Source organism: Chiloscyllium plagiosum, chromosome 27, assembly GCF_004010195.1.
Source record: "Chiloscyllium plagiosum isolate BGI_BamShark_2017 chromosome 27, ASM401019v2, whole genome shotgun sequence".
Taxonomy (NCBI): Eukaryota; Metazoa; Chordata; class Chondrichthyes; order Orectolobiformes; family Hemiscylliidae; genus Chiloscyllium; species Chiloscyllium plagiosum.
This window is the reverse complement of record NC_057736.1, coordinates 46,670,287-46,697,958: the sequence shown is the minus strand read 5'-3', so window position 1 is coordinate 46,697,958 and position 27,672 is coordinate 46,670,287. Positions and strand designations below refer to the sequence as shown.

Here is a 27,672-nt window from a genome sequence, read left to right as displayed (position 1 = left end):
TCTGCCAGCCACCAATTTCCCACCCACTCTCCCAAAGCAACAACTCATACTCAACATCCCACAAACACCCAAAACTCAGCAAACATCTCACCCAACAGCCACACTCACCTAATAACATCCACCCTACCCAACAACATCCCTTAAACACACACCCCTAACCGATAAATTCTACCTAATAATCCCCTCTGCCTAACAATCACCTCCCACACAATAAGTTCCTCCTATCCAATAACCCTCCCCTCCCCAACAACACTCCTTGCCCCTTGGAATTTTCAATCTTGCCCTGACTGTATCTAGCTCCTTGTGGAATTAACTATGATGATACGAGGAGTTTCTGCTAGGATTCTCTTTTATATGTACACAAAGGAGAGTGAGGCTCTTTGAATATTTGAACTCTAAGCTTGCAAATCATTTGCTCACAGTTTGCTTACTGCTTAATCATCACTTTCAAATATCTCACATTATAAAAGTTAGGGGGAATCTCTCTGTTTCTTCAATCTCCAAATCTATGCAAGGTGAGCTTTACTTCAAAGATATAACCTCTCATCATGTTCAAGCCTTGACCCCCATCATTCTGTACTGGTAAATTCACAATAGACCAAACTAAGGGTCAATTCCCCATAGATCACCTCCCTTAATATGTCAGCCTCAGATTATTCTCCATAGTTAACCAGACAAGAGATCAGCCTCATGCCTTCCTCTGTCCTAATATCCTCATAACCTTTGGAAGCTGCCCACAAGAAGGAGTAAACAAAAATAATTTACTGGTTGGCCTGGAATGCCTTGTTCTCCTGAGATGCCAACTCCACCTTTAATGCCCTACAGAGAAAGAGAAAACAAAATATTAATTTTGTCAATGATAATAATTTCCACAATGCACAACATAATTTGGTCCTATAATAGCCAAATGTCAACAGCTTGCAGATCACTCTGGAGATATAACTGAATCATCACACACCAGATTGCTTCAACAGCGATTGGTTTACAGTGGGAACTGTGCCAGTGAAGACCATCCTAATGGACATGCTAAAGAAAATAATTCATTCTACAAAATATTCCCTAGAAAGGTCACTTCACCTGAAGTTTATACAGATGTTAATTCAGGTACCATAAGTAAGTTGTTTATGAAAAGGAGAAAACTGCATATCATTATATAACATTTAGTGTAAAACATAGTCGAACATGTGCATTGTTACATATTTTACCATATTATACCAATTAATAAAGAATATACTACTCTACATAGTCTTAAACCAGAAGTTACTGTTATTATATCATATATAAGATTCATAAGATATAGGAGCAGAGTTAGATCATTCAACCCATCGAGTGTGCTCTGCCATTCGATTATGGCTGATATGCTACTCACCTCCATTTTCCTGCCCTCTCCCATAACCCTTCAACCCATTACCAATTAAAAATCTGTCGAACTCCTCCTTAAATTTACTTACCGTCCCAGTATCCACCGCACTTTGGGTTAGCGCATTCCACAGATTCACAACCCTTTGGGAGTAGTAGTTTCTCCTCAACTCTGCATTAAGTTTGCTACCCCTTATCCTAAGACTATGATTTCTCATCCTAGAATGCCCCACAAGAGGAACATCCACTCCACGTCTATGTTCCATACCTTTTATCATCTTGAATCCCTCAATTTGATCTCCCTTCATTCTTCTAAATTCCAGAGAATATAGGCCTGAATTGTTCAATCTCGCTTCTTACGACTAACCCCTAATCTCTCCAATACCCCAGGTGTGGTCTCAGCAATACCTGACATAGTTGCAACCATACTTCCTTACCTTGATATTCTGTTCCTTTAGCTATAAAAGCCAACATTCCATTCGCTTTCTTTATTATCTGCTGTACCTTCATGCTAGTTTTCTGTTACTCATGAATAAGGACACCTAGATCCTTCTGTATTGTAGCATCCTGAAATCTCTCCCCATTTAGATAACAGGCCGCCTTCCCATTTTTCCAACCAAAATGCATGACCTCACACTTATCCACATTAAACTCCACCTGACATTCTCCTAATTTACCTGTATCCATTTGTAAGGTTCTTATTTCCTCATTGCAATTTACTGTCACATCTATTTTTGTGTCATCCACACATTTGGTTATGGGGGCTTCTGGAGTTGAAAAGTGGGGCACTGAAAAAGCAGAGCAGGTCAGGCAGCATCCAAGGAGCAGGAGAGTCAACATTTCAGGCATAAGCCTTTCATCGGAGCCTTCTATCCCAGTACCCAAATGATTAATATACCTGTGGCATCCCTCTAGTTACTTCTTGCCATCCAGAAAAAAAATGCATTTATCCCAACTCTCTGTCTTCTGTCTATCAGCCAGTCACCTAACCAAGCTAATAAATTACCCCAAATCCTATATGATCTAACCTTTTGTATGGCACCTTGTCAAATACCTTCTGGAAGTCCAGGTATACTTTATCTACTGGATCCCCATTATCCACTTGGCTTGTTACATCCTTGAAGAATTCTAGCAAATTAGACAAACATGATTTGCCCTTTATAAAACCATGCTGCCTCTGGTGGATAGCATTTTGACTTTTCAAATGTCCTGATGTTGCTTCCTTGATAATTAATTCTAACACTTTCCCAACAACAGATGTTAAACAAACTGGCCTGTAATTTCCCATATGTTGCCTTCCTGCCTTTTTGAATAAGGGTGTGGTCATAGAAGACAGAGGGTAGTGGTGGAAGGGTGTTCTTCAGAATGGAGACCGGTAACCAATGGTGTTCCACAGGCATCAGTCTTCAGTCCTCTGTTGTTTGTATTCCAGGTCGTTCTGCAATAACGTAACAGTTGTGTTCCCCTGCGACCTTGCATTTTGGAAAAAAACATGCTATGGAAAACCGCTATAGAAAATCACCCTGTAGAAGATCGTTTATAGAAAATCGATATAACCGTTCAGTAGAAAGTTTGCATTATCCAAACAATGTCTACAATTGCTCCATCGTTTTATAGCCAGTTCGTGCTAATGAAATACGCGATATAACAGAACAACCTGTATATGTAAATGATCTGGGGGGAAATGTGGGTGCTCCAATTAGTAAGTTTGCAGATAACACAAAGATTGGTAGAGTTGCTGATAGTGCCAATGATTGTGAAAGGATACAACAGGATAAAGATAGATTGGTGATTTGGGTGCAGAAAGGGCAGATGGAGTTTAATCCAGACAAATGCGAGGTATTGCATTTTGTAGGATCAAATCTAGGTGTGAATTATACTGTAAATGGAAGAACCCTTAGGAACATTAACATACAAACAGATCTGGGCTTGCAGGTCCACAGTTCCCTAAAATTGACAACACAGATGGCCAAGGTGAGTAAGAAGGCATGTGGCATGCTTGCGTTCATCGGCTGGAGCATGGAGTACAACAGTTGGCAAACCATGTTGCAACTAAATATAACCCTTGTTAGGCTGCATTTGGAGTATTGTGTGCAGTTTTGGTCATCACACTACCAGAAGGACATGGAAGCATTGGAGTAAGTGCAGAGAAGATTCACCAGGATGTTACCTGGTGTTGAGGGTATTGGCTATGAGGAAAGGTTAAAAAGATTAGGATTGTTTTCACTGGAAAGATGGCGACTGGGAAGAGACCTGAAAGAGATCTGCAAAATTATGAGAGGCATAGATAGGGTGGATAGTCAGAGGCTGTTTCCCAGGGTTGAAGTTTCAATTACAAGGGAAGCACAGTTTCAAGGTGAGATGGGGAAAGGTTAAGGGAGATGTGTGAGGCAAGTTTTTCACGCAGAGAGTGGTCAGAGCCTGGATCGTACTTTCTGGAGAGGTGGTAGAAGCAGGTACATTGGCGACATTTGAGGGGCATCTGGACAGTTACATAAATAGGGAGGGAATAGAGGGATATGAACCGAATAGGGCACAAGGTTTGTTTTTTTAGTTTAGTTAGGGCATGATGATAGGCACAGGCTTGGAGGGCTGAAAGGCCTATTCCAGCACTGTATTTCTCTTTATTCTTTATTATTAGCATTTTTCCGATCCACTGGAACTTTCTCCCGTGTCTAGGGAAATTTGGAATATTGTATCATAAAGATGTTCTACTCATTACATCATGTTATTATATACTTTAGCATATGTTGCAACATGAGGTATTTTATTTTAAATGTAGCTGTAATATACAATACATTATCACATAATGTATGCAGCATTTTACCCACTAACAGACCACGTGCTATTACATATAGGTTACACTCAGCAACACATGGTTTGTTATTACATCATGTGTTCGGCCCAGTAACACTTGATATGTGACATAATACACAGTGCTATACCACATAACAGTGTTCATATAGAATATATTTACTGCTATACTCAGTAACACATAATATGATAAAGCATGTCATATTGTACTTAATAACAACTGCTGTGTTTCTATAGTATACATATATCCTGTAACAAATGGTGTGTGGCATTACATAGAACATAGAAGAATACAGCGCAGTACAGGCCCTTTGGCCCTCGATGTTGCGCCGATCCAAGCCCACCTAACCTACACTAGCCCACTATCCTCCATATGCCTATCCAATGCACGTTTAAATGCCCATAATGAAGGAGAGTCCACCACTGCTATGATCTCCAGCATCTGCAGACCTCACTTTCTCCTCGACCAAAACTGCACACAATACTCCAGATGCGGCCGCACCAGAGTCTTATACAACTGCAACATGACCTCAGTACTCCGGAACTCAATTCCTCTACCAATAAAAGCCAGTACGCCATATGCCTTCCTCACCGCACTATTTACCTGGGTGGCAACTTTCAGAGATCTGTGTACATGGACACCAAGATCCCTCTGCTCATCCACACTACCAAGTATCCGACCATTAGCCCAGTACCCCATCTTTTTGTTATTCTTCCCAAAGTGAATCCCCTCACACTTAGCTACATTGGATTCCATTTGCCACCTTTCTGCCCAGCTCTGCAGCTTCTCTATATCCTGCTGTAACCTGCCACATCCTTCCTCACTGTCAATAACTCCTCCGACTTTCGTATCATCCGCAAACTTGCTCACCTAACCTTCTAACCCCTCTTCCAGGTCATTTATAAAAATGACAAACAGCAATGGTCCCAAAACAGATCCTTGCGGAACACCGCTAGTGATGGCACTCCAAGATGAACCTTTGCCATCAACTACTACCCTCTGTCTTCTTCCAGCCAGCCAATTCCTAATCCAAAACTCCAACTCACCCTCAATGCCATACCTCCGTATTTTTTGCAGTAGCCTACCCCATGGGGAACCTTATCAAACGCCTTACTAAAATCCATATACACCACATCTACCGCTTTGCCCTCGTCCACCTCCTTAGTCACCTTCTCAAAGAATTCAATAAGGTTTGTGAGGCACAATGCTATCAGGATAAATGCTATCAGGTCCAGGGGACTTATCTATTTTCACCCTTTCCAGAATTACATAATATATACATATGTTATGCTTAGTAATTATATATAGAATGGTATACCCAGCAACTCTATGTAACTATGCAATGTATAGATTTATAGCCAGTCACAGCGCCAGAGACCCGGGATCAATTCCCGCCTCAGGCGACTGACTGTGTGGAATTTGCACGTTCTCCCCGTGTCTGCGTGGGTTTCCTCCGGGTGCTCCGGTTTCCTCCCACAGTCCAAAGATGTGCAGGTCAGGTGAATTGGCCATGCTAAATTGCCCGTAATGTTAGGTAAGGGGTACATGTAGGGGTATGGGTGGGTTGCGCTTCGGCGGGGCGGTGTTGACTTGTTGGGCCGAAGGGCCTGTTTCCACACTGTAAGTAATCTAACCTAATCTAATCTTAATAGTATTATAAAGGTCAAGTTGCCATAGTTCCAAAGGACCATATGGCTGCTCTCTCTCATCAGAGAGGGATGGCTGGTAGTGGTTTAACCTGATGGTCACCATGCCTACGGCTGAGAAGGCAGGACCGTCAGGAACCCAAAAGGATTGGCTGTTTTGGAACCTATTTTCGAGACTGGTCATCAGGGAGCTTTAAACTGATTTGACAGAGGGATGGGACACAGAGTAGAGGTAAAGTTGGGAGGAAGGAATAATCAGATTTAGAAAGAATGCCAGGACAATCCAATAGGTGGAGAACAGGGTAAGACACATGGGAGGTCTAGAAAGCTAAACTGTATCTATTTTAATCCAAGGAGCTTGACTGGTAAGATAGATGAACTTTGAGCATTGATCAGCATGTGGGAATACAATATTGTTGCATTCGCTGAGATATGGTTGAAGGAAAGACAGGACTGGCAGCTCAACATTCCAGGGTGTAGAACTTTCAGGCTGGATGTGGGCAAAGTAAGAGAGGTGGGAACATTGTATTATTGAAAAACAAAAATAACACTGCAGACATGAGGCAGGATGTCACAGGAGGGTCTTCAAATGAGGCCATCTGGGTAGAGCTTAGAAATAAAAATGGGGCGATCACTTTGCCTTGTGTTACAGGCCTCCCAACAGTCAGAGGGGGATAGAGGAGCAGATATATAAGCAAATCACAAAGGTGTGAGAGGAACAGAGTTATGGTTTGGGGACTTCAAGTATCCTAATTTTAACTGGGATCACATTAGCGTGAAAGGATCAGAAGATTTTTGAAGTGCATCAGAAGAGCTTTTTGTGCCTAGACAGACAGAATCTGACTAGAGATGGGGCGGTGCTAGACTTATTCCTGGGGAATGAAGTCAGTGGATTGGCTGAAGTTTTAGCAGCCGAGCATTTTGGGGATAGTGACCATAATTCAAAGTTTCAAAGTCATTATGGAACGGGATAAAGATGGTGCAAAAATTAAGTGTCTTAGTTGGGGGAAAGCTGATTTTCATTTGACTAAATGGGTTCTGACAAACAGACTGGGAACAGCTACTTGCAAATAAGTCTACATTTGGAAAATGAGAGCCTTAAAAAAGTCGTAAAGTGAGAGCTCAGGGCCACCATCTTCCTCTAAAGTGAAAGAGCAAAGGCAGCAGGCGCAGGGAGCCTTGGGTGTCAAAGGATATTGAGAATTTCATAAAGCAAAGGAAGGTGCAGCACATTTAAAGTATAGAGAGTGTAGGGGGTGTTATGTTAAAAGGAAATTAGGAGGGCAAAGAGGGGCCACAAAAAAGGGCGGCACAGTGGTTAGCACTGCTGCCTCACAGCGCCAGAGACCCGGGTTCAATTCCTGCTGTGTGGAGTTTGCACATTCTCCCCATGTCTGCGTGGGTTTCCTTCGGGTGCTCCGGTTTCCTCCACAGTCCAAAGATGTGCAGGTTAAGTGAATTGGCCATACTAAATTGCCCGTAGTGTTAGATGTAGGGGAATGGGTCTGTGTGGGTGGCAGGTCAGTGTGGACTTGTTGGGCCGAAGGGCATGTTCCCACACTGTAAGTAATCTAACTCTAAAAATATCTCTGGCAGGTAGGGTCAGGAAAAACATCAGAGCTTTTGATCAGTATCTTGATTCAGAGCATTACCAGGGAAAGGTTGGGATCTATTAGAGACCAAAGGGGCAACCTGTAAGTGGAGCCAGTGGATGTGGGTGTGGTCTTAAATAAATACTTCTCATCTGTATTCACAGAAGAGAAAGACATTGTAACTGGGGATTTCAGCTGGGATGGTGAGGTTCTAGACCATTTTAATATTAATAAGGAGGTAGTATTAGATGTTTTAGCGCCATAATGTTGTATTAATCCCCAGGGCCTGATGAGCTGTATCCCAGGCAGTTTTGAGAGGTAAGAGAGGAGATTGCTGGGACCCTGGTGGAGATATTTAATACCTTGTTGGCCACAGGGGACTGGAGGATTGCTAATATGGTCCCTTTGTTCAAGCAGGGCAGCAGGGATAGGACAATCAATGACAGACCAGTTTGTTTGATGCCAGTAAAAATGGAAAACGTTCTTAAGGACAGGTTTAAACCAATACTTGTAGAGGCAGATATTGATCAGGGATAGTCAACACAGATTTGTTATAGGAAGATGCTGTCTAACTAATTAATTTTTTTTGAAAAGGTAACTAAATATATTGATGAGGGTAGTGCAGTTAATGTGGTTTATGTTGACTTCAGTAAGGCCTTTGACAAGACCCCACTGGAAGCTGGTCCAAAAGACAAGAGCCTATGGGATCCAAGGTAAGTTGACAAACTGTATCCAAAATTGGCTTTAAAATTGGAGGCAAAGAGGATGTTCTTATGATTGGGAGCCTGTGAGGATGTGGTGTACCACAGGAATCAGTACTGGGACCCTTGGTGTTTGCTGTGTACATTAAAGACTTGGATGTGTATACAGAAGATATAATTACCAAGTTTGCAGATGACATAAAAATTGGTGTTGGTAATGGGGAGGATGGTCTCAGGTTTTAGTCTGGTATTGATCAGCTGGTAAATTAGGCAGAACAAATGGAGTTTAATCCTGGTGTATGAGGTGATACATTTTAAAAGGATACACACAATGAATGGTAGGTCCTAGGGAGTACTGAGGAACGAGGGGACCTTGGTGTACCTGAAGGTCTCAGCACAGGTAGCCAAGGTGGTGAAGAAGGCATGTGGGACCCTTGCCCTCATTAGCTGGGGCGTAGAATATAGGAAACAAGGAAGTGTTGCTCCAACTTTGTAAAACATTGGTTAGGCCGCAGATGGAATACTGTGTGCAGTTCTGGTTGCCACATTATCGGAAGGATGTGATTGTACTGAAGCAGGTGCAGAGGAGATTCATCAAGATATTGCCCGAGATGAAAAGTCTCAGTTATGAGGAGAGACTATGTATGTTTTTCTCAGAGCAGAGAAGGCCGAGGGGGGGACCCTGATTGAGGGATACAAAATTATGAGAGGCATTGACAAGAGAATCCCTATGGAAGACAAGACAGCATAGGTTTAAGATGAGGAGTAAGTGGTTTAGAGGAGATCTGAGAAAGCATTTTTTTCACCCAGTGGATGGTGGAAATATGAAACATGCTGCCTGAGAGGGTGATGGAGGCAGGTACTCTTGCAATATTTAAGAAGCATCTGGACGAGCACTCAACGTGCCAGGGCATAGTAGACTATGGACCAAGTGCAGTTAAACAGGATTAATGTAGTTTGTTGTTTGTTGATCAGCATAGACATAGTGGACCGAGAGGAATGTTTGTATGTTCTATAACCAGCAGAGACCCACAGAACATTCATGGTGTAATATATATCTTTACTGCCAGGGTCTCCTGCTAGAAAAATATCCAGGTGTGCATAAAAGTTTAAAGTTTACAGTTTAAAAGTTCAGTCGACAATTTGGCTGAACTGTGCAAAGATAATGCAAGTGGGGGAAGCATGGTGAGAGTTGGGTGCAGGGATAGGGCACCCAGTTGGTCAGGTGCCAGTTAAGTGGAGGTTTGCTTGGGTAGACTGAGCTGTGCTGTCATGTTGAAATTGTGGGTAATTTGGGAGTCAAGCGATGATACAGAGTTTGGGATCAGGTTGGGAACAGGGATGTCGGGTCCAGCATGGATCAGGTCAGCGGGCAGATAGGGTCAGTGGACTCAGGAATTGGGCTGTGGGTGCTGGGAGGGCATTGTTGCCGGAGATGTAGATATTGAATCTTGTGGGTGTGGGGGCAGGATGGGGGCTTGGTAAGGATGGGTCAAGTTAGGCATGGGGATGGTCAGGGATATCAGGTCCAAGGTATGGGCGGGGGGGGGTGTTGCAGTCCTGGGTATGGTCAGGACCTAGCAGGTCAGTTCAGGGCAGTGCTGAGGGTTGGATTGCTGGTGTTATAATTCCTTCAGAGTTGGAGTAGCTATCTTTTAGGGTGTAGCTATTAAACTTAAATTATTATTCTAATTCTGATTGCTCTAATGTTCTCTGGGGGTTGAGAGGAGAATTGTTCATCAGAATTTTCAATTTCCCAGGAAATTCTCTCTGACTGGCATGCATCAGTGAGCCCAAAGGTTCCAAACAAGCCACCTCATTCTGCACTCCTCCAATGACTATCTGACCATTGGAATATCAGAGCCAATATACAGAGAGATTTACCCAATAATCAAAGCATCCCTGCAGTGTGGAGAGATGCCATTCAGCCCATTGAGTCTGCACCAAACCTTCAAAGAGCACCCACCCAGACTCAGTCCTAGCCCCACAAGCTACACTCATAAATCTGCATATACCTGGACATGTTAGAGCAAGTTAGCATGTCAAATCTACCTAACCTGCATGTCTTTGCACTGTGAGAGGAAACCAGCTGAAACCCATACAGACACAAGGAGAACATGCAAACTCCACACAGTCCACCCAAGGCTGGAATCAAACCAAGGTTCCTGGATTGTGAGGCAGCAATGCTAACTGCTGAGTCACTGCGCCACCCTAATGCACAGTGAGAAATAGTATGATATATCAGAGTGTGTGACACCAATGCAAGAACAGCATCCCAATCCCATCTATAAGGATGCAGTGTAACATGCAGATGCAAGAGACACCCGTGACATTAACTGAATCTTGATTGCATGAGGAATTGCATCATTCCAGGCAACAGATTGTCATGCATACACATCTGTCTATATTCAATGACTGAGAGTTTCAGAAATCTGACACAGGTGAATTACTACCCTGACTAATATCTAAATAAGTGTGTTAACGAGAAGGCTGAGCATGTGTCATTCAAACCTACTGGTGGTTTAGGGTTTAACATTTACTTTGTCTAACTCAATCTGTTTTATAATAAAATCAAAGCTTTAATGCAATATTCCTAGTTTGTGCCAATTCTTTTAGTCTAAATTCTGCATTAATGCAAGTGAGATTACTGTGAATATTCAAGATTAGTTCCTGGCTGCAGCAACTGACAACACCAGCCACAAAAATACTGCACAAAAAAACCCCAAAGCACTGCAGATATTCGAAAACTGGAAATTGCTGGAAAAACGCAACTAATAGATACCATTAGTAGCTGACCAACGTTTGGTTACATTAACAGCAGAAGTGATGGCAAGGCCTGGTGTGTGGGGCTTGGAATAAGGATATGGGAGAAGTTGCTCAGGCCCTAACCTATTGAACTGGAGTCCAGAAGGCTGCAGGGTTCCCAAGCGGAAAATGATGTGCTATTCTTCCGGCTTTGCTGGAGCACTGCTGCAAGCCTGATACAGAGATGCCAGCCAGGAAATGTGGTGGTGTGGCAAAGTGGCAGGCAACAGGAAGCTCAAGGTCTTTTCTGTGCACTGAATGTAGGTGTTCTGCAAAGCTGTTACCCAGCCTGCATTTCATCTCCCCAATGTAGAGACCTCACTGTGAACAGTGAATACAGCAGACTGGATTGAGTGAAGTGCAGGTAAAGTGCTGCTTCACCTGGAAGGTGTAGTGGGGCCTTGGATAGCAAGAAGGGAGGAAGTAAACAGGCATGTGTCACACCTTCTACAGGAAAGCCTGAGACCACTCTGGTGGGGAACGGATGTATAAAAGGATTAACAAGGATGCATAGAAATGCTATGTTGTGAAGTGATGATGCTATATATACACACAAGTGGTGATCCACAGGTGTTAGCCACAAACAATTTGATTTAATTTATTGTCACATGTACCTAAATACAGTGAAAAGTTTTGTTTTGTGTGCAGTACAGACAGATCATAGGGTGTTCAGACAGAGTGAGGACAAAGTTACGGCTGCACAGGAGCTGCACGAAAGCAAGATCAACATTAGATTTGAAATTTGAGAAATCCATTCAGCATTCTAACAACAGCAGGGAAGAAGTTGTTCTTGAATCTATTGGTATGTGTGTTTATTAAGCTTTTGTATCTTCTGCCTGATGGAAGAGTTTAAAACAGCGTATAATTGGGGTGGCAGGGGTCTTTGATGATGTTGGCTGCCTTTCTGCAGCAACATGAAGTGTAGGTGGAGCGTTTTGCCCCATAATATATGCTGTGTTTTTATATAAATTTATAAACATTTTTTGTTCAGTGCTATACCCTGTAAGACAATGTATACAGGTGCTACACCTAGTGAGATATATCATCACTATCTAACATATAGTGGCATACCCAATAACGCACGCAGTTATATGATATAGTTATTCCTCGATGAACTATTCGTATATAACCCAGTGTTACAACCTTTGACACATTCTATCATTCTGCAACATTAACACTGTTACAGTCAGCCAATTATGTTTGATAATATTGGTATCTTGTGTAATATAGTGTGCCTTATATAACACATACAATGTTGCACTCAATAATGTGGCATTTCATTATATAAGCTGATATGCCCATTAGCAGATGTGAGCTATATTCATGGTATGCTATTGAATATTACGTACAGAAATGTTATAAGCAATAGTATGCGTGTTATTATGTGACACAGCTACAAATTTTGACTCCATCATTTCTTGACGTTAGGATCTAATGCATACAGAAACTAGGTGCTTACATTTCTGGAGCTCACTCTCCCCCAAAAACTGGGGCCATTCCGCACCTTAACCTTTACTAAATAAACATAAGGTTATGCATTCGCAATTGGAGGGACTGGACCTTACAATGGGCAGAACTGATCAATATCTTGAGGAGACAAGATCAATGAAAATTCTAAAAGCTGGATCATTCAGAAAGTTTCGACCAAGAAGGACCAGCTTGTTCACTTTCTATCAGGCTTGGTAGTCACTTGATACAATTGTACTGTAGCTGTTCATTAATCACGGATAATCTCTATTAATTCATCTTTAATAAGAGGATATTGAGGTGGAGAGCTTTGTAAAGCTTAGATTCTAAGTGACAGGCTTCTCCCAAACCATTCTGTACTTACAATTCTGTATGTATGTGTGAACAGAAATGCCTTTTTTAAACTTTCTCAAGATTTCTGGAAAACAAAGGGCAAATAAATCACACTACACTATACTGAATAGTGGTTGGAAACATATTTTCTAATCAACCTGGGCCGCACGGTGGCTCAGTGGTTAGCACAGTCTCACAGCGCCAGGAACCCGGGTTCGATTCCAGCCTTGAGCGACTTGCACATTCTCCCCATGTCTGCGTGGGTCTCCTCTGGGTGCTCCGGTTTCCTCCCACATTCCAAACGATATGCAGGTTAGGTGAATTGGCCATGCCAAATTGCCCAAATGGTCGGTGCATTAGTCAGGGATAAATGTGAGGGAATGGGTCTGGATGGGTTACTCTTCGGAGGGTCAGTGTGGACTTTTTGGGCTGAAGGGCACACTGTAGGGAAGGGATTCCCCACACTGTAGGGAATCTAATCTAATCAGAAAAACCTGTTGAGGGATGTTATTTCACACCCCTGGAGCAGATGGGGTTTGAACCCAGACCTCCTGGCTCAGATGTGAGGACAAGAGCATTGTGCCACAAGGGCCCTGCATTAGTGGTTGGAAAACCTTTTGTTTTATTTCTTTTAGCTACATCTTGATTGCTATAGGATTTGCACTCCATCCATCTTGGTGCCTTTGTTAGACCTTGGATGTAGTTTTGCTGACTAGACTGGAAGGTTTGTTTTCAGCTGTTTTGTCACCACACTGTGAGCCACCTGATGATGCCTGCTTTCTGTTAGACCTTACTAAGTGTCTCTGTACAAAGTCTTTTCTCTCTTCGTTAACAATCTTCCCAGACATGAGAAGCCCTTCAGATTATCTCAAAAGGTATGACTGCCATTAGGACTGCTCAACAGTTGCGGAAGAGGACACTGGAGATGCTCCATGTATAAACTTTCCCAATCAGGTATCTCAACAAAATCAGAAAGGTTACCATCTGTGTTGCATGCTGTGGTAAACTATTTATCCTCATCCTTCTTGTTCTATCCACAGCTTTTGGCCTGATGAATCAAACTTCCGCAAACTGCATTTTTCCTGTTACCCAATTAGGCATAGCTACCCTCATCTATTTCAACCCATCCAGGGGACCTCTTTGAATCACTTTGCTTCCTACTCTAACACCGTTACTTCTGGATTTCCTCAAGATCTATCACTTGCCACCCCTTACTTATCATCTACATGCTGTCCCTCAATGATATTATCTACGCTGTCAGCTTGATCTCACTACTAGGTCTCCATCTCTCCATTCACTTGTCTGACATCAAGTTCTGGATAAGCAGAAATCTCCCCCAATCAAATATTGGGAAAATTAAAGCTATTGTCTTCAGACCTGTCACAAATACCTTTGTCAACTGACTAATTCCATCCTTTACTGTTTGTGGCTAAATCATTCTGTTCACAAATATGACCTGATCACCACCTTAAATTCTGCCTAATCCATTCCATAGCATTAACTGTTCTGTCCTATTTCATCACATCTGCTGTTACAGCTGTCATCATCCATGCCTTTCCTACCTCCAGACTGAACTATTCCAGTCTGTTCTTGGTCAACTTCATCTTTCACCCTTCATAAACACAAGATCATCCAAAACTCTGCTTCCCGAACCCAAACTCATACCAGTTCACATATCATCTCTGCTCTCCCTGATCGACATTGGTTTCTCATCCTCAATATCTTGACTTTAAGAGTGCACACACTTATTTTCAACTTCTTGGATGCACCTCTGGCCATCTCTATCATCTCATCCAATTTTACAATCCACAAAAATCTCTGCACTCCTCCAATTCTGGCACTGTGCCTTCAGCTCCCTGGATCCTACGGTCTGAAATTTCCCCCTTCTCATGCTCTCTTTAAGATGCTTCCTAGAACCCACCTTCTGATCAAGGATTTAGTCATTTGCTGTTACAGCTCCTTTAAGACTTGGTACTTGATCATCATCCTGTTAAGTGTCTTTGGACATGCTGTGAAGCTAAAAATGTTGTGGTTGTAGAGTGTTCTGCAGGCACTGCTGTACAGCAGGTAACTAGGAATATAGAATTATTGTCCCAGTTGACTAAGGCTTAAGTTCAGAAAGACTATGTCAGAGGAATGCTATGCTTTAGAGCACAGGGAAGAGACTCTTCAGCTGTTGTATCAATGAGAAGTGTGCTGTCAATTATTAGTATGATTATCCCTCACTCTGAATGGCTCAATCTATCACCTTAACCTGCCTCCTTGAGACCCACCCTGAATTCTTCTCCTTGGGTCAGATCCAATCCCTGCCAAAGAAAAGTCAAACTAGATTCACTAAAGGGAAATCATGCTTGACAAATCTCTGGCAGTTTTTGAGAATGTGACCGGTGGAGGTGGACAAGGGTGAATCAGTAGGTGTTGTGTTTCTGAACATTCAAAAGGCTTTTGACAAGGTTCCACACCAGAGATTAGTAAGGAAAATTAAAGCTCATGCTATCGGATGTAATGTATTGGTATGGCTAGAGAACTGGTTGGCAGACAGGAAGCAGAGAGTTGGAACAAACAGGTCTTTTTCAGACTGGCAGGTAGTGATAGATGGGGTACCGCAGGGTTCGGTACTGGGACACCCAGCTGTTCACAATGTATATTAACGATTTGGATGCAGGAATTGAATGCAATATCTCCAAATTTGCAGACAACACTAAACTGGGTGGCAGTGTGTGCTGTGAGGAGGATACTAAGAGGCTGCAGGGTGACTTGGATAGGCTGGCTGAGTGGGCAAATACTTGGCAAATGCAATACAATGTGGATAAATGGGGAGTAATCCACTTTGGTGGCAATACAGGAAGGCAAATTATTATCTGAATGGTGGCAGTTTAGGAACAAGTGAGGGAAAACAAGACCTGGATGTCACGGTGGAACAGTCAGAGAAGGTTGGCATGCAGGTGCAGAAGGCAGTGAGGGCCTTTATAGCGAGATTGTTTGAGTATTGGATGTCTTGCTGCAGCTTTAAAGCGCCTTTACAGGTGAGGCCACACCTTGAGTATTGTGTGCAGTGTTAATTTCCTAGTTTGAGGAAGGACATTGTTGCTCCTGAGTGAGTGATAGATAGGGCCATAGAGTTTCACAGCATTGAAACAGACCCTTCAGACCAAGTCGTCTATGTTGACCAGATATCCGAAACTAATCTAGTCCCATTTGACAGCATCTGTCTCATATACCTCTAAACTCTTCCTATTCATATACCAATTCAGATGCCTTCAAAATGCTGTAATTGTACCAGTCTCTAACACTTCTTCTAGCAGCTTATTCCATACACGCACCACCCTCTGTGTGAAATAGTTGCCCCTTAGGTCCCTTTTAAATCCTTCTCCTCTCATCTTAAACCTATGCTCTTTAGTTTTGGATCTCCCATCCCAGGGAAAAGTCACTTAAAAGCTCACGACGGGTGTGGATAGGGTGAATAGACAACTTCTATAATGTCATCCCTCAGCCTCTGACATTCCAGGGAAAAACATTCCAGGCTTTCCAGCCTCTCTTTATAACTCAAATGCTCCAAACCTGGCAACATCCATATAAACCTTCTCTGAACCCTTTCAAGTTTCACAACATCCTTCCTATAGCAGGGAGACCAGAACTGCACACTGTATGCCAAAAGTGACCTAATCAATATCCTATACAGCCTCAACACGACCGCCCAATCCCTATACTCAATGCACAGACCAATGCAGGCAAGCATACCAAATGCCTTCTTCACTATCCTGCCTACCTGAGACTCCGTTTTCAAAGGAACTGAACCTGCACTCCAAGGTCTCTTTGTTCAGCAACACTCCCTGGGACCTTACCATTAAGTGTATAAGTCCTGCCCTGATTTGCCTTTCCAAAATGCAGCACCTCACATTTATCTAAAATCAAACTCCGTCTGCCACTCCTCAGCCCATTGGCCCATCTGATCAAGATCCACTTGTAATCTGAGGCAACCTTCTTCGCTGTCCACTATACCTCCAAATTTGGTGTCCTCTGCAAACTTACTAACTATACCTCCTACGTTCACATCCAAATTATTTACATAAATGACAAAAAGGACTGGACCCAGCACCGATCCTTGTGGCACTCCACTGGTCACAGGTCTCCAGTCTGAAAAGCAATCCTCCACCACGCCCCCTCTGTCTTCTACTTTTGAGCCAATTCTGTATCCAAATGGCTAGTTCTCCCGGTGTTCCATGTAATCTAACCTTGCTCACCAGTCTACCATGGGGAACCTTGTCAAACGCCTTACTGAAGTCCATTTAGATCATGTCCACCATGCTGCCCTCATCAATCCTCTTCCTTACTTCTTCAAAAACTCAATCAAAATCGTGAGACATGATTTCCCAGGCATAAAGCCATGTTGACTATCCCTAATCAGTCCTTGCCTTTCCAAATACATGTAAATCCTGTCCCACAGGATTCCTTCCAACAACTTGCTCACGACGATGTCAGGCTCACTGGTCCATAGTTCCCTGACTTGCCCTTACCACTTTCTTAAATAGTGGCACCACTTTAGCCAACCTCCAGTCTTTCAGCACCTTACCTGTGACTATCGATGATACAAATATCTCAACAAGGGGCACAGCAATCACTTCCCTTCCTTCCCACAGAGTTTTAGGGTACACCTGATTAGGTCCCAGGGATTTATCCACGATTATGCATTTAAGATGTCCAGCACCTCCTCCTATGTAATATGGACATTTTTTCAAGATATCGTTATTTGTTTCCTCTTGTTCTCTATCTTCTATATCCTCTCCCCAGTAAACAGTGATGTAAAATACTCGTTTAGTATTTCCCCCATCTCGTGTACTTCCACACACAGGTTGCCGTGCTGATCTTTGAATGGCCCTATTCTCTCCCTTGTTACTTTTTTGTCCTTAATGCATTTGTAGAATTCCTTTGGATTCTCTCTAACCCTGTTTGCAAAAGCTATCGCATTTCCCCTTTTTGCCTTCCTGATTTCCCTTTTAAGTATACTCCTTTTGCATTTATACTGTTCTCGGGATTCACTTGATCTCTGCTGTCTGTACCTGACATATGCTTCCTTCTTTTTCTTGATCAAAACCTTAATTTCTCTAATCATCCAGCATTCCTTACAGCTATAGCCTTGCCCTTCATCCTAATAGGAACATACTGTCTCTGGGCTCTCGTTATCTTATATTTGAAGGATTCTCATTTTCCAGCCATCCCTTTAACTGCTAACATCTGCCTCCAATCAAATTTTGCAAGTTCTTGCCTAATTCCATTAAAATTGGCCTTCATGCAATTTATAACTTCAACTTTTAGTTCCGGTCTATCCTTCTTCATGACTATTTAAAATTCATAGAATTATGGTCACTGGCCCGAAAGTGCTCTCCCACTGACACCTCAGTCACCAAGAGTAAGTCAGGTTTTCCACCTTCTCTACTTAATGAATCCCACATACTGAATCAGAAAATTGTCTTGTACACATTTAACAAATTCCTCTCCATCCAAGCCCTTAACAACATAGCAGTCCCAGTCTATATTTAGAAATTTAAAATCCCCTACCATAGCCATCCTATTATTCTTACAGATAACTGAGATCTCCTTACAACTTGTTTCTCAATTTCCTGCTGACTTTTGCAGGGTCTATAGTACAATCCTAACAAGGTGGTCATCCCTTTCTTATTTCTCAGTTCCGCCCAAATAACTTGCTTGGACATACTTCCAGAAATATCCTCCTTATATACAGCCATAATGTTGTCCCTAATCAAAATCGCCACTCCCTCTCCTTTCCTGCTCCCCTTTCTATCCTTCTCATACCATCTATTACCTGGAACATTAAGCTGCCAGTCCTGTCCATCCCTGAGCTGCTTCTTTGTAATCACTTTGATATCCCAGTCCCATGTTCCGCACCATGCCCTGAGTTCATCTGCCTTACCAGTCTTGGTACTCGAAACCTGGCTGTCAGTGCTACATTCCCCTGAGTCCTTCACCCTCTACATTTTTCAAAACAGCATACTTGTTGAGATGGGGATAGCCACAGGAGACTCCTGCACTAACTACACTTCCTCTCTGACTTCCTGGAGGTAACCCATCTGCTGACTGTATCTGTGGATTTTCTCACTTCCTGCGACTGCCATTCATCACCCCCCCCCCCTCCCTCACTCCTGTAAATTTTTCATTGCCTCTCACTGCCGCTCCATGTGATCTAACAGGATTCACAACAAAACACACTTCCTGCAGACATAATCATCAGTAACAATCTACAGACCCAGTCATACTGCTCTATAAACACTACTCCAGGCTAACTTACTACCTATATTTTATGTTTTTAAAGTTTAATCAAGAGCAAAAGTTCTCAGGATGACCATATGAAGAAAGACTGTATTGACTGGGCTTGTATTCGCTGGAATATAGAAGAATGAGGGGGGATCTCATAGAAACATAAAAAATTCTGATGAGACTGTCCAGGCTAAATGCAGGTAGCATGTTTCCAGTGTTAGAGAAGTCCAGAGCTAGGGGTCACAGTCTAAGAATAAGGGGTAAGCCATTCAGGACTGAGATGAGGAAGGATTTCTTCACACAGTTGTAAGCATAGAGAATTCTCTCCCACAGAAAGCTATTGGAGCCAATTTGTTAGATATATTCAAGAGGAACTGGACGTGGCATTTGCAGCTAAAGGGATCAAGCGGTAAGGATAGAAGGTGGGAATGGGATGCTGAGATTGCACGATCAGCCCCATCATCATATTGGTGCAAGTTTGAACAGCCGAATAGCCTACTCCTGCACCTATTTTCTAAGTTTCTATGTTTTATGTTTAGACACAATCATTAACTCTGTTTTTCTCTCCACAGATACCACCAGACTTGCAGACTTTCTCCAGTGCTTTGTTTTTATTTCAGATTTACAGCATCTGCAGTATTTTGCTCTTTTACCAATTCCTATCTTACTCTTCCTAATGCTTCTTTCTTTCTCTCTGTCTCTCTTTTGTTTTCTATTTTGAATCTGACTCTAATTCAGCCTACTTCCTTCACCTGGTTTACTCACACAGGTTCATTTTCTTTCTCCTTTGGTTAAAGAGAAAGACTGCTGGATCAACAGCTCACTATGCTCTCCGCTATTCCGTTGTTGTTGTCACCAGCTCTCACTTCCAGAGAATAAGGAAAAGGCTACAATTCACAGTGCTCACCACAGGGTGTCCCAATTTCTTAGCCATTCTCTGTCTCACATAAACTCAAACTCCCCCTCTTGTTCTTTCTTTCTCTCACTCACAGTGTCACACGCATCTCCCATTTCTCCTAGATATCCCCTTCAGTTGCAACGCTGTCGGTATGAAGTCAAAAATCTCCTCCACAACATTATAACCTAACAATGAACTCAGTTAAAGTCATCAGCTTAATTCATTTGTTAAAACATTAAAGAAAGGAATTTAAAATAACTGTGTCAATGCTGGTACCATATCAGAACCACGTGGCTATATTCAAGAATGGTCTGAAACATACTCACTGGGGGTCCCTGTCTGCCAGGTTCTCCCATCAGTCCTGGTTTGCCTTTGTGTCCCTAGAAAGGAAAATGAAACAGTAATAAGACTGGCATTGAGCAGACTGTGATGATCATTCCTTTATCATATCAGCCTACTTTTACTGCTATTTAGAAGTTCACTATTTTGCTAGACTGTGTTAAACTAATTACATTTTAAAATGTAATTTAAATTTTAAAATGTAAACATGTTTTAGCTCCATGATTTAACAGTGACCCACCTTGAGACCCTGAAGTCCCTGTGGGCCTTTCAGTCCTGGAGGGCAAGAGGTTGGGCACTACAAAAAAACAGAAATAATTTAGGCACATAGTTACTAATGAAATATATTTCAGATGTTGTGCTTCAGTTTCGCTCTCTATATCCTGTTTCACTCTCACTCAGCCTGTCCTTCATTCTCATTCCCCAGGAGCCTCTGCTCTGGCTCTCTGTTTACACACTGAATCATACATTCAGGACCTTGGCCTACAGCTAGACTGCAGTGATCCTCAATGCCCTCTTGCCTGAGCACAGTGACTGCTGATGACTGTCCTCCAGGGACCCCATTTTTTTCAAAAGAGCCTGACAGTAAGCATTCTGGAGGTATCATGGCAGACTCCAAATCACAAAGGCACAATGAGGCACTCTGATCCTAACTGTGTCTTCTACATCAGAGTCCCAGACCTTAAGAGATATTTGTTAATGCCCAGCCATCCCAGCTGAGATCATCTGGCACAGTAGAGAGCAAAGCACGAAGCTGGCAGATCTGACATGGGGATTACAAAACACCAAATATTATCAAATCACACAACAAGGCAGAAGGCCATTCAATTCTTTGGGTCTGTGCCAATTCTTTAGAAGTGTTTTCTAATGAATCTCATTGAACTTCCTGTTTTCTCATAGATCTCAAAAATTTTTAATTTTTACATATATATCCAATTCCTGTTTGGCAGTCACTAATGAACCTGCCTCCACCATTCTTTCAGCTAGTATATTCCAGATGACTACAACAATTCTCCTGCCTGGTTCTTTTTGCCATTTATCACAAAATATAAAAAGACTACATTCTTTTCTACTTGTCCTCCCTCCTTATGCATCACTGTACAAGTGGCCTTTACCTGCAGGCACCCAGTGCTGAGGTTCTCATTGGTTCTCCAGTAAGAAGCTCTGAGGATCGTTTTGTAACTCATCTTTGTGTCAACCAGCAGATTACTCCTATGTCAGTACGATGCCCCAGTGAGCAGTCAGAGCACACAAGATTTCCCATACCAACACCAGATTGCCTGGTAGAACCATGATAAGTCCCAGACTATGTAATGATACTGGGAACTGAGCAGAAGACAATAGACAATAGGTGCAGGAGTAGGCCATTCTGCCCTTCGAGCCTGCACCACAAAGCCAGAGGCTGTGAAGTCTGAAGTTGAAGGCATTGCCTGTGAATCCAGGACCTAGCTAGCAATGTCCTCATCCCATGAATGAATTTCTAAATATCAATTGTTCCCAGACTCAAATCATGAATTACCTACATATCATCATGACTTGTAAGAGGACCCCTCAATTCTCCAATCTCTCACCTAATGAGGTGAAAGCGCAAGCCTCAAGGTGCTTAGTCAACAACAGAATTGCAAATTTAACTGGGAAGATGTGAAACAACCCAGCCCAGTGCACTTGCAGAAGATTGGCGGGACCCTTCCCAAGTGAGAACCAGGGCAACAAAGAGAGGCGAAGTCCGAGTTTGAGAAGGGAATGGTTACTGGAGGGCAAAAGTCAGAATAATCATCCCTAAAAATGGTGTACTATTTTGTGTTACAGTTCTAAGGGGCAGTCCCAGAATTCAAACCTATCACCTTACGTCTCTAGAGACGAGAGAAATGAGCTGCACACAGTGCTGCACTGAATTATTATTTCACCATGGAGGTTACAACCCTTCAACCTTCATTACTTTTTATGCTGCACACAATCATCTGTCCAGTAGATTATCAATATTCAACATCTCTTTATTCTTAATCATTTTGTACAACCCTGAACATTAACATAGTTTCTGTCACAGTCACTAACTCAGCAAGTAATTTCTTAATTCGCTGTATAAAGATGTTTCTCATGCTGCCCAATGTTCCAAATCTCTTACATTACCCTCCACCTATGGTTCCTTCTTGCTGGCTATTGCAAAGCAATTGTTCCTATTTGTCTTGTTTTATTCTTTCAGAATTTTAAGCGATTCAATGGTATTTATTGGTGAAAATGTATTTGTTTTTAAATGCGTCCTTCAGACTTGCATTCCCTGATTTCAGGCAGTAAGTTGTGTTGTGAACTCATGAACTTAATGTCTCAGCAATTTCATGAGCACAGGTTGTCAACACTTGCATCCTGACACCAGTACAACATTAAATTAGATCAGAGTGGGCCCACTTTAAATTTTGAATTACAATATAATACGATGAACCATTGAATAGGTCATCCTTACCAGGAGGTCCGCACTCCCTTCTGCACCGTGAAGGTTACCAGGAAGCCCCTGTACAAACAAAGCAGATAACCATCATAGAACATAGAACTGTACAGCACAAGAACGAGCCCTTCAGCCCATGACATTGTGCCAAACATGATGCCAAATGAAACTAATCCCTTCTGCCTGCCATTGGTCTATATCCCTCCATTTCTTGCATATTCATGTGGTTATCAAAAAGTCCCTCAAATGCCCCTATTGTATATGCCTCCAACACCATCCCTGACAATTCTACACTCGCTGTGTAAAAACCTTGCCCCTCATGTCTCTTTTGAACTTTCCCCCTTTAATCTTAAATGCATGCCCATGTATTAGAAATTTCAACTCTGGGAAAAAGAATCTGATTGTCAACCATATCGATGCACCTCATTATCTTAGAGACTTCTATGAAGTCTTGCCTCAGCCAGCGCCACTCAAGAGAAAAGAACCCGAGTTTTTCTAGCTTCTCCTTATAGCTCATGCCCTCTAATGCAGGCAGCATCCTGGTAAACCTCTTCTGCACCCTCTCGAAAGCCACCACATCCTCCCTGTCATGTGGCGACCAGAGCTGAATACAATACAATTCTTTGGCCTGACCAAAGTTTTATAAAGCTGCAACATGACATCTTGACTCCACCAATCTACTCTGACTATAGGATTTGCATCCTTTCAAGTTGAAAGGTGGGTCACCGTTTGCAATTAGATGTGCCTGCAACTCAATGTTGGGTATCTGTTATTGTGAACACAAACCATTTACACTAGTCAATTACATTCCACCAGTAACTTACTTTGAAGGTTCTGAGAGTCTACAATTAAACGATGTCAATTTTTAGGTTACATTTTAGCCAGTAGATTGTTGTTTATTCTATCTCATAACTCATCAGTTAAGCTAAGTACCTGACTACAGACATTTTGCACATATAGCACCTCTCAGAAAGCCATGTATTTTCCTGCAGGACACATGGACAAAGTTACCGAAAGACATGTTAGATGTCTTCATGTTAGATAATAAGCTATTATGTTCATTAATAACATGCAACTTGCAAAGATAAACTTGGAAATATGCTGGCATACCTGTTGACCTGGTGGTCCTGGTCGGCCAATTGCTCCAATCTGTCCTGCTGCACCCTTCAAGATAAATCAGTTCATGAATTGTAGCAGCACAACTAGGCCTTAACTGTAAACAAATGGTCAGTTCAGTAACAATAATGAATTTGGCACAGTAGAAAATTGTGGTGGAATGAAGTTGCAGAGTGTGTGGTTTTGATAGTTGAGCAGTGGTGGGAGACAGTGGTGGAAAAGACACAGTGTAGGAGGGGAAGGGTGAAATCATCTGGTGTATGGGCAAAAGAAATGGTGTGACACTCAGGAGTTGAACAATTTCCAAAGAAGAATGGTAGATGGTAGATAAGGAATGGGATCAAAACATTGTATTCTAAACATTGTATACAAAGAAAGGGGAAGACTTGCATTTATATAGCACCTTCCACAACCTCAAGAGTGCAGGTTCAATGCTGTGAAAAAGACTGCTCATTAATGACAGGTAGAAAACAAGGTAGGGAAGTGTGCAATAAAAGAAATGAAGCCATAAAAACCCAACCGAAGATAATGAAGAAATCTGTGCCTGCATGAAGCAAGACCTGGACAACATTCTGGCTTGGGCTGACAAGTTGGAAGTAATATTCAAGCCAAACAAGTGACAGGTCATGATCATTTCCAACAATCTCCCCATCCTATTCAATACCATCACTGAATCCTTCACCATTAAGATTCTGGGGGCTATCATGATCAGAAACTGAACTGGACCAGCCATATAAATACCATAAACAGAATGCTCTCCATTGGTCGGGATGAGTGCAGCATTAATTCATGAAGCTCGTTATCTTTCAGGACAAAGCAACCTGCTTTGACTGGGACCACATTCACCACCATCAACATTCACGATGTTTACTGCCAGTGTACAAATGTGTACCATCACAAGGTGTGCTGCCACAACGGATCAAGGCTCCTTAAACTACACCTTCCAAGCCTGTCACCTCAAGCACCTACACAAACAAAAACAACAGACACATAGGAAACTCTCGTCTGCAAGTTCCCTTCACAACTACAGAGCACTCTAACTTGGAATGATATCATAATTCCTTCATTTGGACTTCAGCAAGGCTTTTGCTAAGGTCCTGCATGGGAGCTTGATAGCCAAGGTAATAACTCATGGAATCCAAGGAATTTTGGCAAACTGAATCCAGAATTGGTCGAGTGGCAGGAAGCAGAAGGTGACGGTTGAGGATTGTTTTTCTGACTGGAAGACTGTGTTCACTGGGGTCTCACAGGGGTCAGTGCAGGGGTCTTTGCTATTTGTGGTTTAAATAAATGATTTAGACTTTAATGTAGGAAGGTTGATCAAAAATTTCACAGTTGATACAAAAATTGTTGGGTGGTAAATAGTGAGGAGCATAGCCTTAGACTATAAAGGATATAGATGGGCTGGTCAGATGGGCAGATCAGTGGCAATTGGAATTCAATTTGAATAAATGTGAGGTGATGTACTTGGGCAGGACAAACATGAGAATATATGACCCTGGGAACCTGGGAAGCACAAAGAATCAAAGGGGCCTTGGTGTGCAGATACACTGGTCCCTTAAAACATCAGAAAAGGTGATAAAGTGGTTGAGAGGACATATACTACATTTGCCTTTATTAGTCAAGAAATAAAATTTAAGAGCAGAGGGGTTACGCTGGAACTATACAAAAACATTGGTTAGACCACAGCTATAGAGAACTGTGTACATTTCTGGAAGTCATATTATAGAAGGAATGTGGTAGCACTGGAGACAGTACAGAGCAGATTTACGAGGATGTTGTCTGGGCTGAAGAGTTTTAGTTATGAATAGAGACTGGACAGACTGAGATTGTATTCCTTGGAGCAGAGGAGACTGAGAGGGGACATGATTGAGATGTACAAAGTTATGAGGGGCATAGATAGACAGGAAGAAACTCTCCCCTTTGATGGAGGGATCAATGACAAGGAGGCCTAGATTGAAGGTAAGGGGCAGAAGGTGCAGAGGAGATGAGGAATAGTTTTATCAGCCAGAGGATGGTGGGAGTCTGGAACTCAGTGCCTATAAAGATGGTACAGGCAGAAACCCGCATAACATTTAAGAAGTATTAAATGTGCACTTGTGATGGTAATTCATACAAATGCTGGAAATAGGATTAGAATATTGTAGTTAAGGGGTTGTTTCTGACCAGTGCTAATGCTATGGGCCGAAGGGTCTTTTTTTGTGCTGTTGATCTCAAAACTCCTGGAACTCAGTCCTTAATAGCACAGTAAGCGGAGCTACACCCCAAGGACTATAATGGTTCAAGACGGCAGCTCAATGCAAACTTCCCAAAGGCAAAAAAAAAGTCATTAACTAGTTCCATCCAGTTATAGAGTCATAGACATGTACAGCACAGAAACAGACACTTTGGTCCAACTCATCCATGCTGACCAGATGTCCCAACCTAATCTAGTCCTGCCTGCCAGCACCGGGCCCATATCCCTCCAAACCCTTCCGATTCATCCAGATTTTAAATGTTGCAATTGTACCAGCCTCCACCACTTCCTCTGGCATCTCATTCCATACACGTACCACCTGCTGTGTGAAAAAGATGCCCCTTATGTCTCTTTAATATATTTCTCCTCTCACCCTAAACCGATGCCCTCGAGCTCTGGACTCTCCACAACCCAGGGAAGAGACTTTGTCTATCTATCCTATCCATGCCCCTCATGATTTTATAAACCTCTATGAGGTCAACCCTCAGCCTCTGATGCTCCAAGGAAAACAGCTCCAGCCTGTTCAACCTCTCCTTATAGCTCAAATCCTACAACCCTGGCAATATCCTTGTAAATCTTTTCTGAACCCTTTCAAGTTTCACAACATCCTTCCGATAGGAAGGAGACCAGAATTGCATGCAATGTTCCAAAAGTGGCCTAATCAATGTCCTGTACAGCCACAACATGACCTTCCAACTCCCATACTCAATATTCTGACCAATGAAGAAAAACATACCACTATCCTATCTACCTGGGACTCTACTTTCATGGTGCTATGAACCTGCACTCCAAGGTCACTTTGTTCAGCAACACTCCCTAGGACCTTACCATTAAGTGTATAAGTCTTGTTAAGGTTTGCTTTCCCAAAATGCAGCACCTTGCATTTATCTAAATTAAACTCCATTTGCCACTTCTGTCGAAATTAAACTCCATTGGCCCATCTGATCAAGATCCCGTTGTAATCTGAGGTAACCTTCTTTGCTGTCCACTACACCTCCAATTTTGGTGTCATTTGCAAACTTACTAACTGTGACTCCTATGCTTGCATCCAAATCACTGATCCTTGTGGCCTCAAGAGTGAAGGTAAATATTCTGATTTCTAAAACATGAGTGGTTTTTCCAAGAGTTGGTTTTGGCCAAATTAGCAATAAAAATGATGTATCTCCTTTTTAGCCCACATAACCAGCGGAAGACAGTACCTGTCTCCAATCAGTGAATTATAAAGTGAATACAGGATTTGGTAGTGCATAGAGGATTTGGTAACGAATCCAGGCTTGGACAGTGAATGGAGGATTGGATAGTAAATATAGGATTGGGTACAGAATACGGATTGGGTATAGAATACAGGATTGGGTACAGAATACAGGATTGGGTACAGAATACAGGATTGGGTACAGAATACAGGATTGGGGAGATAGGATTAGTTAGTAAGCAGTAGATTGGAGAATGCACAGAGGCTTGATAATGATCAGAGGACTGGATGGTGAACAGGGGACTGAATCGAGAGTAGAGAATTGGATAATGAATAGGAATTGAGTGATTACAGGATTGGACAGTGATTACAGGATTGGACAGTGATTAGAGGATTGGATAGTGATTAGAGGATTGGATAATGTTTACAGGATTGGATGGTGATTAGATGATTG

General features: G+C 42.4%; 1 protein-coding gene across 1 annotated transcript in view; it reads right to left on the bottom strand.

The window, feature by feature from the left end:
- The window catches only part of LOC122563395 (collagen alpha-2(IX) chain-like), a 123,937-nt gene that overhangs the window by 40,782 nt on the left and 55,483 nt on the right, over positions 1 to 27,672 (bottom strand). Inside the window, exons 9-13 of the mRNA XM_043717134.1 lie at positions 23,785 to 23,838; positions 22,693 to 22,740; positions 20,473 to 20,529; positions 20,219 to 20,272; positions 766 to 819 (exon numbers count right to left, since the gene is read on the bottom strand). Of these exons, the coding sequence (XP_043573069.1) occupies positions 766 to 819; positions 20,219 to 20,272; positions 20,473 to 20,529; positions 22,693 to 22,740; positions 23,785 to 23,838 (267 nt within the window). The remainder of the gene's footprint in view (positions 1 to 765; positions 820 to 20,218; positions 20,273 to 20,472; positions 20,530 to 22,692; positions 22,741 to 23,784; positions 23,839 to 27,672) is intronic.